Source organism: Xyrauchen texanus, chromosome 46 (genome assembly GCF_025860055.1).
Source record: "Xyrauchen texanus isolate HMW12.3.18 chromosome 46, RBS_HiC_50CHRs, whole genome shotgun sequence".
NCBI classification, from domain to species: domain Eukaryota; kingdom Metazoa; phylum Chordata; class Actinopteri; order Cypriniformes; family Catostomidae; genus Xyrauchen; species Xyrauchen texanus.
The window spans coordinates 16,633,285-16,650,419 of NC_068321.1; the positions used below are offsets into that span (position 1 = coordinate 16,633,285).

General features: G+C 39.8%; 1 protein-coding gene across 1 annotated transcript; it reads right to left on the reverse strand.

The window, feature by feature from the left end:
- Positions 1-107: 107 nt before the first annotated feature.
- ccnd2a (cyclin D2, a) lies at positions 108-17,129 on the reverse strand. The gene is made up of 4 exons (XM_052119782.1): positions 17,110-17,129; positions 13,656-13,815; positions 7,814-7,962; positions 108-3,720 (listed from the first exon to the last, which is right to left on the reverse strand). Exons 2-4 carry the CDS (start codon positions 13,735-13,737, stop codon positions 3,541-3,543), a joined length of 411 nt encoding a protein of 136 aa, XP_051975742.1. The 5' UTR covers positions 13,738-13,815; positions 17,110-17,129; the 3' UTR covers positions 108-3,540.
- Positions 17,130-17,135: the final 6 nt, after the last annotated feature.

A 17,135-nucleotide genomic window follows, 5' to 3' on the forward strand; every position in this document is an offset into this window, starting at 1 on the left:
ACTGTCATACTCTGAAACATGCTGAATAGATTATCATTATTATATTTATTTATCTTTCAACATTGCCAATAAAAGGGAAGAATAATATAGGCCCAAAATAGCAACACATTCTTTAAAGCAAATATTTATTGATCAGAGGTTGTGCAACAGACATAACTGAGGTACATGATCTGGTTTATAGTGGAAGGAGGAGAGCTTTTCTTAATGTTGTTGATAACCAGTGACTTAGTCTTAGTCAATATTTACAACTTTACATCCATCGATATGGGCAGAGTACATAAGACATTGTTCTTGAGAATATTAAACAGCGTAAAAACTTCTAAAAATGAGGGCAGGTGCGTTCTCAACAACATAATCCACAAAAATCTTTTCTTCTCTCCTCCATCCACTATTTCTGAAGTCCATGTGGAAGCCTTGTTGATCAGACACAACAAAGACGTCATAAACTCTTTCATGTGCTGTCATTTCCAGGTTCCAGAAAAACTGTTTGTGAGTGGTGTGAGGTAATGGGAAAGTCTTTATATCCAGTAAACCTGAGGTATAGAGATACCACGCTTACAGAATGTGACAGAAAGAAGAGGAAGAAAAATATTAAAAGGTAAAGAAACATGCCTTAATAAGAGCACACTGTACAAAGAGCATTTCCAGTCGAATACTCATTTCATGTTCTTCTTTTACCCTCTACTTCTGTATTCTCAAAGTATTCTGTAAGCAGTAAAATAATTATAATACAATTGTTTATAAAATAGCAGCACACTGATGTGAAATCACAACTATGTAATGTTATTTTTGTGTATAAGATGAAACAAAAAATCATAGCTTTTTAGCAGCGAAAAAACCCAATAATAACTCAATAACAATATTGACACTTGATTGATGTCTTCACACCCTTTCCATCTCTCATTACTTTGGAATACAGTATCATACCCCTTAAGGAATGTAACTTGGGTCCTTATTCAAAGTCAAAGCACACAGCCACCCATACAATCTGATAACAGTACTGTAATTCATTTTCAGAGCAGAACTGGGAAAATAATAAGACAGACTAACTTAATACAACATGATTGACTGGGGGTTTTGGTGTGAGGATGGAGTAAACGTGACTTGTGAAACTCAAGCGTTACTAAGAACTATTTCTGAAGCAAGGAAATTTATGATGAGTACAACTCCTCACAGACTCCTTTACCCACAGAAAGACATGCACACAAACACACACATACACGTAGACAAACTTAAGCTCGACTGCCCCTTTTTAAGGTAAGCTATGAGAATTCAGCATATAATAGCTGTATTGTGCTGCTGATGCACCCTGTTTTTAGCCACTGACTTTTGTGAAAGTTATCAAAACCCATGCCAGTTCAACCTTTGGAAGCAGCATATTTTGGATGACTGGGTAGTGGATCTTATGGTTAAGCGGCCTGACCAATGTATGGCAACACAGGGTGAACGTCTACATTAGACTCAAGGCACTATATTGAACTGTTTTTCTGCAATGGTGCAGTAAATCTAGTTCTTTACTAATTTCAAGAAAACTGCCCTTAGAGCGTGCAAATCAACAAACATATTACTCTTCCATTTTAATCTGAATGGTTTCTGTCTTTTGGTCTTTTTTATTAATTTGTTTAATTATTGTTATTATTTTGTTGCTGTTATTGTCATAATGTGAACATTTTCAACATTGGAAAGCACCAATTTACAATGCTTTAACTCTATGATGAACCGAACCATGCCATGATCTAAACATGGGAAACCAGCCCAAAAAGGAAATGATAAAAAAATGAAATAAAAAAAATTACTCCTTAACTATAACTATTTGTTGCTCATGGGAAAAATGCTCTCAAAATACTTCTTTGTTGAAAGCGATGGAGTAAAGACGCTCAGATCAATAATTGTTAACCTACGCCACTCATCATCCTTGCATCATACCTTCCCAGTTATGAGCTGGCAGTGCCAATCAAACTGGTGTAGATACTGGTCTGTAATTCAAAGATGATACATACACCTACAAGACAAACAAAAATAAAAACAGACAAACAGACAGACATCTTAAATATCATGTGATTTCTGGAAACCATGGCTGTTTTTCTCCTGGCTTCTCCTAACTCCATATCAGTATCCTCCTTTCAGCAGCATGCTTCACATCGCAAACCAACCAGGCTTCATCATCATTTTACAATCATCATCCTCGATCATTCTTGCATGCACATTCCTTTACTGCTTGCAGAATTTACACACACTTGTTTGCAAATCCAGACCTCCACAGCTGACCTCTTTGTCCCTGACAGGGACCAACTTTTTGCTAACACAAATCAACCTCCTTCAACACACACACACAACAAAATACGTAAATACGTAATAGACTGTCTGTATCCAATACAATTGTAATATTTAGTCGGATGCTGCAACCAAAAGCAACCTTATCCACAACTTTAAGAAGGTATGTGGGAACATACCTGTCTCTGTCCGCTCCCTTTTCTTGCCTCCTCTTGTTCTGTGCACTGGATTGGGCTCAGCCCTCAAGCATTTTCCAGGCCAGTAAATAAAAGCATTTCATATACGGCACTGATACAGGAGGCCCTCAAAGCCGGCAAAAGCACTGTGGAAAAAACCTTTGCTATCACCTGTCCAGAACTTTGACTGGGTCCCCACCCCTGAGCCAGTCTCTATTGCCAACACTTGCAGATAGATGATTAAACAAAGCCCACAAGAGTGCCTGATATAGAGTAACTTGTACACACTTGTACATGAGCCAACATACACCACACATAAATGCATGCACACGAGCAGCTTGACAAAAGCTTATTTGAAGTGTCTGTAACTTTAGCACTGAGAGACAATAACTTGCTTGTTTAATAATAATAATAATTATTATATTAATAAAATAATTATAATTGTCTATTCTCATTACATAAGCCCCCGTTGTCCTTGCAAAAGACACATACATTCTGTGAGCAAGACTTCTGTCTCATTGCTGCAATTTAATCCCTTTTTCTGGTCCTAATGCACACTTGGGTGCATCCATTTAACAGCCTCATGGCACTTTGTGTGTTCAAGTTCAGGCATTCCAACATGAACCAAAAAAACAAAACAAAACAAAAAAAAAACACAACAAAACAGGAAAAACATTGCCCCACATTTGTACCCTTTTATGCCAGTCTGATACAGTAGACTCTCTATTTTAAAAAGCCCTTTACACATCTGTTTTGCATTAAATATCATATTATTATGTTTACACAATCAAAAGAGTTTGTAAAATACTACACGCTTCCCTTCTAAGAGTCTGAGGCACCATAGAACCTTTTGCATCAGTATCAAATCTTTTAAAAAATATTAAAACTTTTTTTTTAATCTAAAATAGCTTTGATTTATTTATTTTTTGTCTTTTTTTGTAATTATCAGGAGCAATTGTACTGAAAAATGAAGACAAACTCTACAAAGACTAGCAAGCACTTTTTGTTGGGGTTGTTTGTTTTTTTGTCGTTTTTGTTTTTTGTTGTTTTTTTTTTCTTGAAGACTGATCACGGCGTTCCTGCAGCAGCCTCACAAATTTATGTCTCGTACATCGGTGGGGGTGCTGGACTGGTCCTGGTCATCAAGTGCTTTGCTGCGGGGTCCACCCTGTTCCTGCTGCTGCTGTTGTTTCTGCTGCTGCCTGCGGCCTTCCCTCAAGTTATTCATCAGCACTCTTTCAATCTGCTCCTGGCATGCCTTTAGCACATCCTGAAACAGCATCAGACACATGGCATTAAACAAAGGGTTACTTAATGGGATCTGTCTGTGCTTATCCAGAGATGCCTTTTTTCACCTTGGACACTAGTTCAGTATACTATGTGAATAAGAGGAAATAAATTCACACTTCTGTTGGTTGCTTACAGTGCCGGCACAAAATGTAACTAAAATTCAGTAATATTACATGTAGGTGTACATAACATTCATAGGCTTAAGTTTAGCATCAAGTAACAACCTGTTATTGCTTCTTATCTGAGACTACCGGTAGTACAAATAAACATGCACCCACAATGGTAGAAGTTGCTCTGTGAATTGTGAAATCAAAAGCTGTACCACAATTAGCTCTGATAATTGCATCAATGTGCTGTGGATAAACCAAGGTGGTGTATCTTTAAGTTTTTCACCCTCTCATTTTCACATCAGCATATAATACCCTTAGGGGATCTCACTTGAGCCCACCAGATTCTTCTTCCTGCTTTATAGAGCTAAGAATATACACATTTACCAACTATAGCTAGATAAAATATTTTATAGATATAATTAAACAAGTACACAATGCAATGACAAACTTCTTGGCCAGCCAGTGGGTGTCTCCAAAGAGCACATGACAGACTTAAAATGGCTAACACACTAGGTCGCTCTGTCCCTAAGATGAGGGTTGATGCCCTCTAGTGTAGCTAAATGGATGTGCTGTGATCAAAGCTCTCCCTTCTGTTTAGTGGGAAGGTTTGTGGCACACCAGGAGCCTGTGGGAAGTTTTGCTGTGCACGGCCCATGGGTAGAGCCTATGGAGAATGTGGTGCTTGTGAAAAGGCTGCATTCCTTTTACATTTACTGCTAATTAAAAACCGATGGGCCAAAGTCTGAAACTATGTTATGCACAACTCCTGAGCCAGGCAAGTATTTTATGCCTGTAGAAGGTCTGAAAAAGCTATCACACAAGAAAATGTCTAAGGTGTATTGTGTGAATGATGGAAGACATAAAAAAAAAAAAAAAAAGAAGTCCTGGAACCACCTAAAAAAGTTAACCAGTAGTAATAGTTGCTATACAGCTGTTTTGGGCAGGCATGTTTATGACTTTTGTTAAAGAAGAGCCTGGTGCAATGAGGAGGGCATTGTCTTCTGTGTCACTGAGGATGACAATGGTTGCCATCCTTGTAATTTCTCCAAGTCCCCTGTTTCCCACCACAGTGTGCCGTTATTAGTCTTAAATTCCTTCAGGAAAATTAACTAAAGCATAAAACATATAAAGGATCTGCCTGTGTCTTACCACAAGTATGCCAGGCCCAACTTCTTAAAAGAAACTTCCCTGTGTGCTGCTCTTTATAGCTGCAGAACCAAACTCATGCCAAGCCCCAAAGGCTTAATTCAGGAAACTCTTATAGCTTCAATGTGTGACTACTTGTAGAACCAGAACTTGCTCTAGAAGAGGATCTCAAAGATTACACCTAGAAGAAGGTGGTACTGGCTAAATCGGGTGGGTGGTTCCTGCTGAATACAATGCCATCCTCATCAAAAACACTGTCGATCCTACTGGAACGTGGCTACATTTGTTAAAGCCTGACCAGTTAATGAAAATGGATTGAAACAACAAGGAAACTCTAGCTCTACTGAGGAACCAATTTCAGTCATTGTGATGTCACTCAGTGTGTGCCATCTTGGACAGAAGAAACCAAACTGAGAGACCATGCAGAAGCCACTTTAATAGCCACAGAAGTAGATATCTGTTCTTTATTGGTGAGTGAAAGCAAGGATTGCTGGGTTCAGAGCAAGGCCATCACAGCATTGAGAAATGAAAGGGATTAAGATGTCCCAGAGGCCTAATGCAAGAGGCCAGGGGGTCTAACTCATGATCCTGTGTACCAAAAAAGCCTTGAACAGAGTCTCTAAAAATGTACTTTTCAGCTGCAAAAATCAGCGTCCTTTGGCATTATGACTTAAGGCAAAGGAGCATTCTCAACATGCCAGACCCAAAGTAACTAACATTTCACCTACTTTTAGAAACTCCAGTATCTCAAAGAGCTTTCACTGTGAGTGAACTAAACACATGCACATCAATGTCTCCCTTCCCAATCAGTAATCCAAACCAGAGAGCTTTAATTTGTTCTGTATTGTAGTGGCACAGGGAGCCATGCTACCAACACGAATCCCACAAGAACACCATAAATTATCAATAAATGTGGTGCAAAGCCAGTGAACAGCATAGATAAAAGAAATTAAAACTGTGGGGCCAAGGAGCTTTTTGCTTCTTTCTTAGAGTGACCATAGAGTATTTGCTAAAACTTCAAGCCAATTTTTTTATCCATCCAGTTTTGGCATGCAACTGTTTACCTTACTGCAGCACACAGTATTCTCTGCCAGGTGTGTCTTAAGATACACAGACATTCCAAAGGCGACTGAAAAAGCCTGGCTGCCCTATCATATGTCTACTGGAAACTACAGGCACTTGACACCACAAATGTCAGCAGGGTTGCCGTGGGTAGCCTGGCAGCATCATCTGGCATAAGGTAGACTTTCCTTCATACTCTGTTTGACCGCTCACCTCCCAACCTCTGCCTCAATCTGGAAGGTCCTCATACACTGAGGAAACATTTTGCTGTACATAAAAATCTTTTTATTGAGATATTCAACTAGGTCTCATTTCATCTTCTCTCCTGCCTTAGATACAGTATCCTTTGATTTTTCACAAGCTATTCCCAGGTTAGTCATGAAAGATGTTTCAGTTATGAAAGTAGTGAGTCCATTTGTCCTTAAGTTTCCATAAATCCTAAGAAATCTGAATCTATTGGGGTAACATTTTTAATCACAGACATTTAATTTGCCCGATTAATCAAATGGCAAACCACCATTAGTTTTCTCCATTTTATTTAATTTAGACTGGACCTCTATGATTTTTTCCTCTCATAATTACGCAAATACAATTTTGATAGACTATCAATAAAGTGGGTGGGTAAAAATATGGTTTGACAGAGATATAAACCATCACACCCCTACCCCAAACTACTCAGTAAGTTATTTGTCCCAGTCAAATCTAGTGTAAGGCCAAATCTAGACACTAGTATACACAGTACAGCTTTATACAAATGTTATAACTTCACTACAGAGATATATTTGCAGTAGTCATCAGTGTACAAAGTCTATGATTTGCATCACAGATTAACCATTTTGTTTCCCTCTCTTTAGGCTCTAAAAATCAGTATGCTCAGGCTAGCATGTGTTCACTCTACCTGCAAGTTTTCAAAGGTATAGCTTGTTGGCATTTAGCAATGTGACGAGTTGTTCATGGAGCAGGCGGTTCATTCCTTCTGCCTTGGACCTCACACTCCTCAGACACTGAGCACCTTTACTCCACTGGAAAATTATTTGTTTTTCCTCAGCCATGGTGCACAACTTCACACACCACATGCTGGGGCAGCAGGCATTTTACCAGCAACAGTGCACTCTAGGGTATCTTGGGTAGCATATAATATGTTTTATATAATATAGTTATATTTTTAATTATGCTTTTACACGTCACCCTAATGAGAAACTAAAGGACCATGAGGTGGTCCCTTGTGGGACAGTATGTGTGAATTTGTATGCAAGTCATTTGCATAAAACCATAGTATCCCTGACACTTTCCCCTAGCCCTGTTGATTCTCTCCTTACAGTCTCCCAGTCAGGGTCAATACCATTTCACTTCCAGTAATTCAGCGGCTGAATGTGAAATTGAATTGGAGCTGGACCCAAGCCCATTGAGTAAATAGGGGAAATGCACAGTCTCCTCTCACAGTCCTACAGGCACAGCAACACTTACTCCACTGATAACCAATATCTTTGCTATCATGGTGCTTTCGGCAGCCAAAAGGAAGAATCGCCTAGGAGGGTCACTGTTTTAAATTACAGAGCACCCCTATAAGCATATGACCCCCCCACACTTTTATTTTTAAATGTATGTTTTTAAATATGAAAATTACCTAGTGTAAAGACTTTCAAATATAAAATCATGGAGCCAACTGCCTCCAGGGAAAACCAATGTATCATAGTAATAATTAGAAGTTGCATTACTAAATTTGAAATTTAGTGTCATAGTAGCAATACTCACAACTTCTGTGTTTGTGATCTTGGCAAGCAACTTTGTAAGATTTTCTCCCCACAACGAGCGGTTAGTGCTGTTGAGCTGAAGGCCACAGATAGCCGCTGCCACACTGCCCGTTGCGATCATGGATGGAGGGTACATTGCAAAGTTGAAATCTAAGGGGAGAGCAGACCAAGCATTAGGATCTGTCATGCTTTCAGTTCATGTACATGCACTCTATCCTCTACAGAGGCACTGTGCATCTATTTTCCTGCAGTTTTATTCAACAGTTAAGATTATGCATTGATATAGTGAAATACATATGAAAATAACAGAAATCAAAAATACTAATAAATAAAGGCCCTTCCATTAGGTCTATGCACAGTCTTGCTAATGACTGCAACCCAGGATAATAAGGGATCAATTAGCTTGAAAAGAATCAGAAAAGCACCCTCACCCCCATCCCTCTACTCCAGTCACCCCTTGCAGATCGGGCCCTTTTCTTACAGCTCTTAAGTAAATCGCGTGCTCCCTGTAAAAAAAGCCCTAAAGCCTTTGGAAAGGATGGAATAAAGAGCCACAGTCCCCCTGCCAGTGCTCACTGCTGTAGGTCCTTTTTCCACGTGTGGTCACAGGCGTACATCTCAAAGACCAATAACCTTGTTAGCTTTCTCACTGTCATTCATAATGCAAATAAGACGGGCCTGAAGCCCAAAAAAACGACTGACTGAGAGAGGGGGAGAAAGAAAGTGGAAACAAGAAAGAACAGGGAGAAATAACTGAACCGCTTAGGCTGTCTGCCCCCTGCCTCATTGATTTCTTTCTTTCTTCTTTTTCTATGGTTCCTGCTTTTAATTTTTTTCCAAGTCTGTTTCAACATTTTTCTTAGACACGTAGCCCTAAGGTTGGGGCCAGTGACTGGCACACATGCTCAGGCTTTGTTGTTACAACAACCTAGGATTTTTATCAGCATCGCTACTATATTTTAGCATATTAATTGAGTGATGCCACTGGCGGACCTGGGTCTAGTGAGCTAGAGAGTGTGGCCTCATTGTCCAAAATCATCACCTCATCTCATCCAATTGAGAGAGGCAACATCAAGCCCTCTCTGTGGATTCCAATTCAAACTGACAGTCTGCACAAAGGATGGGTGTTGGGGGAGGGTGTTGTTGGGTATAAGACAGCAGGGGTGGCTGGGGGGTGCATCATTCTTTAGTCAGTGTCCAGACCTTCGTAAGTTTAGGCAGAAGAAAAGAGCCTCCTACCCACCTCATTCCCCCCCATGTTATTTCTCGGATGCTGGGCCATCTCTGGGCTCACAGTCCCACACTCCCTGGCAGCCTTTGCATTACCATATTGCCACATTCAATTGCAAAGTAAACTGTGTGTCATGACTCGGAGGTTGATTTTTCTTGCCTTTTCTTCTCAGGAAATCTCAAAGACATGAGCTCTTTGATAGATGACGGGCCTTCCCTTCATTGCCTTCTTAACATTCAGAGCCAGCCATTTTCTGGTTTTGTGGCTCAGTGTTAACAAATAAATTAACTTATTATACACTCGTCCCTTTGTAGTTGAAACCAGGCCAGAGAAAAATGTATTGAAACAAGCGAAAAAAACAAAAAACAAATTGCATTGCAACTCTTCCTTTGCAACAGGGAGACAAAACATCTAGCTAGTGTGTGCTAAGTGGGCTACAAGCTGATTTTTCACACAAGCCAGGTTTGTCGAGGGAACAAGAGTACACGCGTGTTAGTGGCAGAGCTGAACACTCTGGTTTGTGAGAGTAGTATGGGAAGAATGGCTGTATTCTGCGCCTCCTTCATTGATATTCATTCAGAGGATAAACAGTGTATGTAGCTGAGTGGGGACGCCTGTGATGGAAGGCTTCTAGTAAGCGGTGGCTGGCTGGCCTGGTATACCAGCCTCTCACCACTTTCAATGGACCATTCTCCTTCCCTTGCCACACTGCATCCCCAGACCTGTGCCAACACAGCCAGCTCCTTGGTGGGTGCAATGCACTGTATATGCATTTAACTTGTTAATTAATTAAGCATCTGGAAAGTTTAGAAACAGCCAAAGAGAACGATGATTTGAGGGGCAATAAATCAAATGCCAGGCTTCCATGAAGATGCAAAGCTTACTAATCGCCGAGCTTACAGGAAGTTCCATTTTGGGCAGCCACATTTGGCTGATTAATAAAGGTCAAACATAAATATTTTTTATTTAGCATCATTGAATATAACCCACTGCAGTCTACAGTCAAATGGAACAAGTCACTTAAAGCATGCAAGTGAGCGTTCTTAAAGACAGTGTAAACTCTTGTGGAGTAACAAGAGGGGTTGCATTCTAAAGCGTCTGCTCTGTTTGTTTCTGTTAAAATCATCTGGCCACACTACACATATTCCAATAAATGCTAGTGTATTGGTACAGACAAAACTTTCCTACCATTTTTTAAACCTATGCCATACTGTACTGCAAAGAAATTATATTTTAATATCTCAGCTATGTTGCATCTTATTATGGGACTATATGTAAAAACAATAGAAATCAATGTGCAGTAAAAGGATGTAAGTAATTTCTAGGATATTACGGCATCATATATCACATTACTTGATATATTTAGATTACAGTAACTACATTTCTCTTGTCATTTTTGAGAAAGGTCCAATCTGTCACAGACCTTTAAGTAATTTCATCATCAAAAGCGGTGTTTGTCTGCCCTTTTAAGGCATAGTAATACAGATGAATTGAAAACAGGAATCCTCTTTGACTGTTAAAATCCTGTAACAACTTGTTTCAGTATTGCTCCAGTACGGAGTCTTGAGCAACAGCAGTCAGGCCAGTGTGGGAGGAAACAGAGCCTCTTGAGTGAGAAATGAATTGGTAGATTTAATTTTCAGGCCTGCTTAACTCTCAACATGTCACTAGTTATTTATTTTTCCTATAGGATTTCACTGATAGGACAAGAAAACAGTGGAAGAAAGAGAAGAGGATCTCTACCCACAAAACACTGGTTTTATCATGGTCCCAATGATGTTTTTCTTCAGTCAGCTTAACACTTGCCTGATGTTTGAAGTTTGCCTCCCACATCATGAAACCTTCCTGACCATGTGACATATATAATTTGTTACAAAAAGCATTTTAGGCTTGGAGTATTAGCCAAATTAGGACTTTCAGAAGTTATGTGGTTTTAATTAGTATGGGAAAACAACTCATAAACCACTTATGCATGACACACAGAGAAGGAAATTCTATGGTACATTGTTTTTGCTGCATGGACGAAAGAAATTATTCAAAGCATTTAAAGTAAGAAGACTCACAGTTATCTGTGAATAATCAAACCTTCCTCTATTAACACAAATACCAGTGCTTTCCCGCTGTATCCAGATATGAAAGGGTATAATTTTGAGGCAAAGACTGACTTAATTATTTTATAAGGGCCAAAGTAATGAAATTTCATTTATGAGGGAGACGCATATTGGATGAAGTTCATCCATTGGCTCTTATCAGACATGGCTTCCTATTAATCCCCATCCATTTGACTCTATCTCTCCACTCTCTCCTCTCCACCAATAGCTGGTGTGTGGTGAGCGTACTGATGCACTATGACTGCCGTTGCATCATCCAGGTGGATGCTGCACACTCGTGGTGGTCGAGGAGAGTCCCCTGTTCACTGTGTAAAGCGATTTGAGTGTAGTGTCAGAAAAGCAATATATAAATGCAAAGTTCATTCAGTTATTCATTCATTCATTCATATATTCTTCCGTCTAATATCATACCGTGTCTGATGTCTGTTTCTTCTTATACATCTACAAACAAACTGTAAGGAGAAGTAGAGGGGGTGCTGGGTGTTTAACAGGAAGAATGGGACATAATCGCTTTTAATGAGCTTGTTCCTGTGCAGGCCTGCAACAGACTGCCCTCAGGAGAAACGTTCTATCAGGTGCTCCTTCTGTACTGACCCTTACATGCCTCTGCATATGAAATGGTGGGTCGTTCCTTTTGTCTCCTTTCTTGGAGTCTCTAGCTGAGCCTTCCAGCCATTTGCATATCTCTGAAAGGTCCGTCCATGTTATTAATTAGTACTGAACTGGTCTAATCTGCCTTTCCAAATCTTACCAAGTGCTCTAAACGGAACAGTTTTATCAAAAGCGAGGAACCATTAAAAATTAGCCGTCTTTTTGATTCTCTTCTTTTCTCATTCAGATACAGGGGCCTTGATTTATGCATGTCTCCGAAAAGAGGGGGATGCTGAATTCTCGGCAAAGAATGCAAAGTATACAGAGGAAAAAGAAGCAGCAGTCAAGGCATCTGCCTAGCAACTAAAATATTCTAGATACACTGCAAATCCTTGTTGTTAACCTAGAAACCTAGTTTGTGTATTTTTAAACACAAAAGATGTTTTAAAAGATTACAGATGGGGTGTGTTCCACTTGTATCTCTAATTCCCAACCATCTAAAAAACAAATTTCGCTCAGCTTTTTTTCTTCTCCCAGCAATCACAAATCCTATTAAACTCAAGAGATGGATTGTCCCTTCAACACGATTCAAAACAGGTTCCATGGATTCTGTCAATGACTCATGTTAGAGCAGTTTCACAAAATATTTTACAATATCATTTGCACATTCCAACCAGAGAATCCACATCAAAAGTTCCATGTTTAAAGACCTGCCAGCTATCCCACTCTTCCTCGAATACTACTTTCCCCAAAGTTGGAGTCACTCCTGAATTTCTTGGGAAGCTGAGCAACCTCAGGGAGGAAGAGAGAAGCCTGGGGGACAAGGGTGGTGCACTGGATCTCATTACTGCCTATGGTGATGTTGGGCTTGGCTTGGTTGGGAGAACCAGCCCCACAAATGCTGCTGATCATGGGAATGTCATCATGCCCTGGAGCATCTGGGAGGCGTGAGAAGAGGGGATAAGATATGAAAAAATGACATGCTTCACTGTTTGGCTCGGTTGGAAATGTAAGCACGACGTAGTTCTAGTGGGAAGACAAGCAGCTGTACATCATCGCACCATTAGCTAGGGGCTTATGCCAAAGAGGGACATTACATTTCTGTTTTATATTCATCAAATAAATGTCATTTTTAATTTCACTCCAGTCTGCAAGTCTTCCTGAACAATACACTCCTCACGTTTCCTCACCCTCCTCTCATCTCCATGGTTGATCTCCTAAAGGTGGTCCACCTCTAAGGGCACAGGCAGCTTAGCCATGAGCTCACCAGCATGCAGGAATGTCCTTAACTATATAACTGCCATTTGAAGTGCCATTGCATACAGGGCTAGCCACTGATGTGCCTGCCAAACATACCAGGCAAGCACATAAGGCTTCCTGAGCAATTCTCTCCATTACACAAGACTATTTCAGTCCACATAGTTTCAAATGAATGTAATGAGATTGTTTTTGATAATCTGCCTGCAACAAGAATCTGAATAAAGTTACCATAGACACTAACCTACAGAAGTCAACTTTAAATTCAGGTATAGAAACAGAAATGTGGATATTCTGAAACTGATTGAAGTGAAGATGCAAGATATCAGCACCAAATTTACTTTCAAAACATAATGGAAAGAGAAATGCAAAGCATACAAAGAACATGCAAAAGTGGTGATAGAAATTACCAACTACTTTTTTGGAACTTTTTCATTTCCGTTCTAAATTCTTAATTCGTTATAATTTATTTGCTACATCCAAAGTGCTGTTGGGGTGCATTGCTGTTGCACAATTAAAGCACACCACTGTAACTAACAAGGATGGATACGGAGAAGCTACAGTAATGTTTACATTGAGATGGTATATGATGTGTGGTTGAACCAAATTAATGAATGTGTGGAACAAAACTTGTATATCATTGAATACATTACCTGTTGCACAAAGAGCAATGAAAGTCTGAACGTGTTTACGGATCAGGTCCAGCTTATCCTCAGGAAGCGGAAGTTTCCTCATAATATGCTCAATAAAGTCATTGGGAGTGACAGCAGCCAGGTTCCACTTCAACTTTCCCAGGACAACCAGCTCCCATTCCTATGAAGCAAGATTGAGGAAAGAGTCAATATCACTATGGACCTAAATCTAAATAAATTGATTTATATGTAACAAAGTCTAGTTTTGGATGAACGCTTTATTTATTTTATTTATTTTTTTGTATTAATTTTATCCCCTTTTCTCCCAATTTGGAATTCCCATTTTCCACTACTTAGTAGGTCCTCGTGGTGGCGCAGCTACTCACCTCAATCCGGGAGGTGGAGAACAAATCTCAGTTGCCACCGCTTCTGAGATTTGCAATCCATGCATTTTATCACGTGGCTTGCTGTGCATGACACCGTGGAGACTCACAGCATGTGGAGACTCATGCTACTCTCCACGATCCACGCACAACTTACCACGTGCCCCATCGAGAGCAAAAACTCCTAATCTCGACCATGAGGAGGTTACCCCATGTGACTCTACCCTCTCTAGCAACCGGGCCAATTTGGTTGCTTATGAGAGCTGGCTGGAGTCACTCAGCACGCCCTGGATTCGAACTCATGACTCCAGGGGTAGTAGACTGCGTCAATACTCGCTGAGCTACCCAGGCCCCCACGGATGAATGCAGTATTAATTTGCTGTACCTGAAGTATTCAGAACTCAGAACTATATAAAAATATATTTATTCTATAAAATAATGTAATATCCCAGCCGCTTCCTGACCTTTGATGTTTACCGCAATCCACACTACAGTGGATGTTCACAAGATCTAAATATCATACTGGTAAGATATCGGTGTTGGCATAACATTATATATTAACCATTCAGACAGAAGGCCTCATAAACCAATTTACTTGACATTACCATCAGTAACTAAATGTTTTCAACCTCTGCTCTTACTTATATACAGTATACAATTTGAGCAGGACTCAGTTTGCCCTGGGTTAAGCAAAACTACAAGCTGGAACAGCACTGCCCTTGGTAAGGGCACTCTTGCTGCATCATATGAACTTGCTTTGACCTTACACACACTGACTAATATAAACTTAAGATGTTCATTGTCATTTGGCTTCAGACAAGAGGAAGAGAGCGCAACCTTCAAAACACCACCCCCTTCCTGTTTTAAGTGGGGTGAGTAACAGGGGAGCGAGTGACTAATTGGGGAAACATTGCATTCACAGGGACAGTCCTTGTCACAGCACTCGATCAGATGGAGGTGGTTTCACCACAAGTGAACCACAAGCACTTAAGTCATGACACGGTACAATATGGTTGCCATTCCCTCTTGAGACTTAAAGGTCTTCGTGACTGCTCTAAACTACTGATCAAAGATCACACCAAACTTGTACCTCTGCAACAGCTTTCTTAAGGGATCAAGAACACAATGGCAGCCAACCATGTTTCATAATGCATGATTTCTCCACTTGCTCTCTTTGCTGTATTTCACTGGAAAATGACTCACTCAAAAGTACAAACAGCTTCACATTCTTTTCGGTTCTCATCTAAGGAAAGGTGCCTGATGTGAGCATGATGCTTGATGACATGCTGAAGCCAAAATCACATAATCAAGTGATCCTGGTACACCAAGAGGGGTATGATGGAATGTAAACAATGAGCAGAGGCGTTCTTAAAAAAAACAAAAAAAAAAACAATTACTTGTTTATGTCATAACAAGCTGTTGCTTTTAAACTGTCACTTCAGATCTGTTTGGATCCGAGACGTAGAGTATTGCAATAAAAAGGTATGTATGATTCATTTGGTTGCTTTGCTAAGTAGGCGGAAAATTATAGCAACTAGTGAAGACTTGACGCTGCATAACGAGATGTGAGCCTGTATTAAAACCACAAAGAATACCGTATTGACCATCTCCATCTTTAGTCATGCTCATAGCACACCATTTAATGCACAGATTTTAAGTTACTTAAGGATGACACTCAACTCAATAGTCCAGTATTGCCTCCCCAGTACTCTGAGGCCTGGCCTTAAGCTCACACTCTGACACTCTTGCAACACAGCCTTGATGCAGGAACCCACTTCCTCCTTTTGAGCCCTCCTGTTGTACCTCCAAGCTGACACTGCGGTTTCATTTACAAGAACTTCTTGCCAGCTTGCGAGGACAAAAATGAAGATAGCTATGACAGCTTATCTCTGGTGTCCAGCATCTGTTGTACTTTACAGTACAATAAAAAAAGTTGCCTACAGCAGCAATTTGCTGAGGCCTCTAATATTTTTCATCTTTGGCCTGTGCTTCTAAGGCTCTGCCCATTTCCGTCAGAAAGACACTGATGAGCCAGTAGTGTCAAGAGCTGAGAAAAACTCCCTGACACTGTACTGAGTACAGACTCACCACACTCAGACTTTTGAATGCAACACTGTACTGTACTTGTTTGTTTTTACACTGTTTTCAACTGAGCAGTATTCATATAATCCAGCAGAGGCAGCATTGTAATTTAACCAGCATATTTTGCCATCATGCCAATGATTTTTTTGTTCATGAATGATCCAATAGATGCTGTTTTTCGTGGAATTCTTCCATACCCATGGGACTAACATAGCACCATAAGAGGGCACAATAATATATTATCAATTCAGAAGAACCACAGAGCAGCCCATAAAATTGTGAGCAATTGTGATATCTTTAAAGAGTAAAACCTAAAACAATAATTTACTTGTATGTTACCTTATGAACATGGAATTTGCTAGAATTTACTAAAATGAACACTCTTATCAACATTTGAATGATGATTTTCATGAGATATTTGCTAAAACAAGTCAAACACCTCTTATTTGACAGTCACGTCAGATTACTAGTATGGAAGGGCCCCTGTAAAAGAAAAATCTTTATTATGGTATAGCAAGTCTGCTAATATTTACAAGTGCAACAAGACATCAGCCCTGATGCAGCTGTGGGTTGCATAGTTGCCACTAGATGGCGTAATAGCCCTGTGATGCATGGCAACGCACTCCAATACACCTAGCTGATATTTCAATGTTTGTGGAGAACATCCATCAGTCGGCAGAACATTCAGTACAACATAACCTAGACTTGTCCTTAGTCTTAATTTATATTGGTAACTGATTTTGTACATTTACAATATGAAAACTCATAAAATCGAACTCATCACAAATTGCTGTATAATTCTTTTTGCATTTACTTGAAATGCATTTTTAATAAGATGACATAATATGCAATTAAATACACACACACAACAGCAGTCTGTTACTGTAGATTATTTATGAATAAAGAAATAAACTAAGCAATTAATATCTGGAAAAATTACTTGGAAAATGTTAACAATTACGTACATCAATTGGCAAGATTGGCAAGCAAAGAGTTTATTAAGTGCTTACCAGCAGTTCCTGCGGTCTGATTGAGT

What these genes read in the sequence shown, in the direction of transcription:
- ccnd2a (XM_052119782.1), bottom strand. Translation starts at nt 13,737, where the DNA reads ATGAGGAAACTTCCGCTTCCTGAGGATAAGCTGGACCTGATCCGTAAA. An exon ending in CATTGCTCTTTGTGCAACAG is followed by an intron (nt 7,963 to 13,655) that starts GTAATGTATTCA and finishes CTCTCCCCTTAG; the next exon opens with ATTTCAACTTTGCAATGTAC. An exon ending in AGATCACAAACACAGAAGTT is followed by an intron (nt 3,721 to 7,813) that starts GTGAGTATTGCT and finishes ATGCTGTTTCAG; the next exon opens with GATGTGCTAAAGGCATGCCA.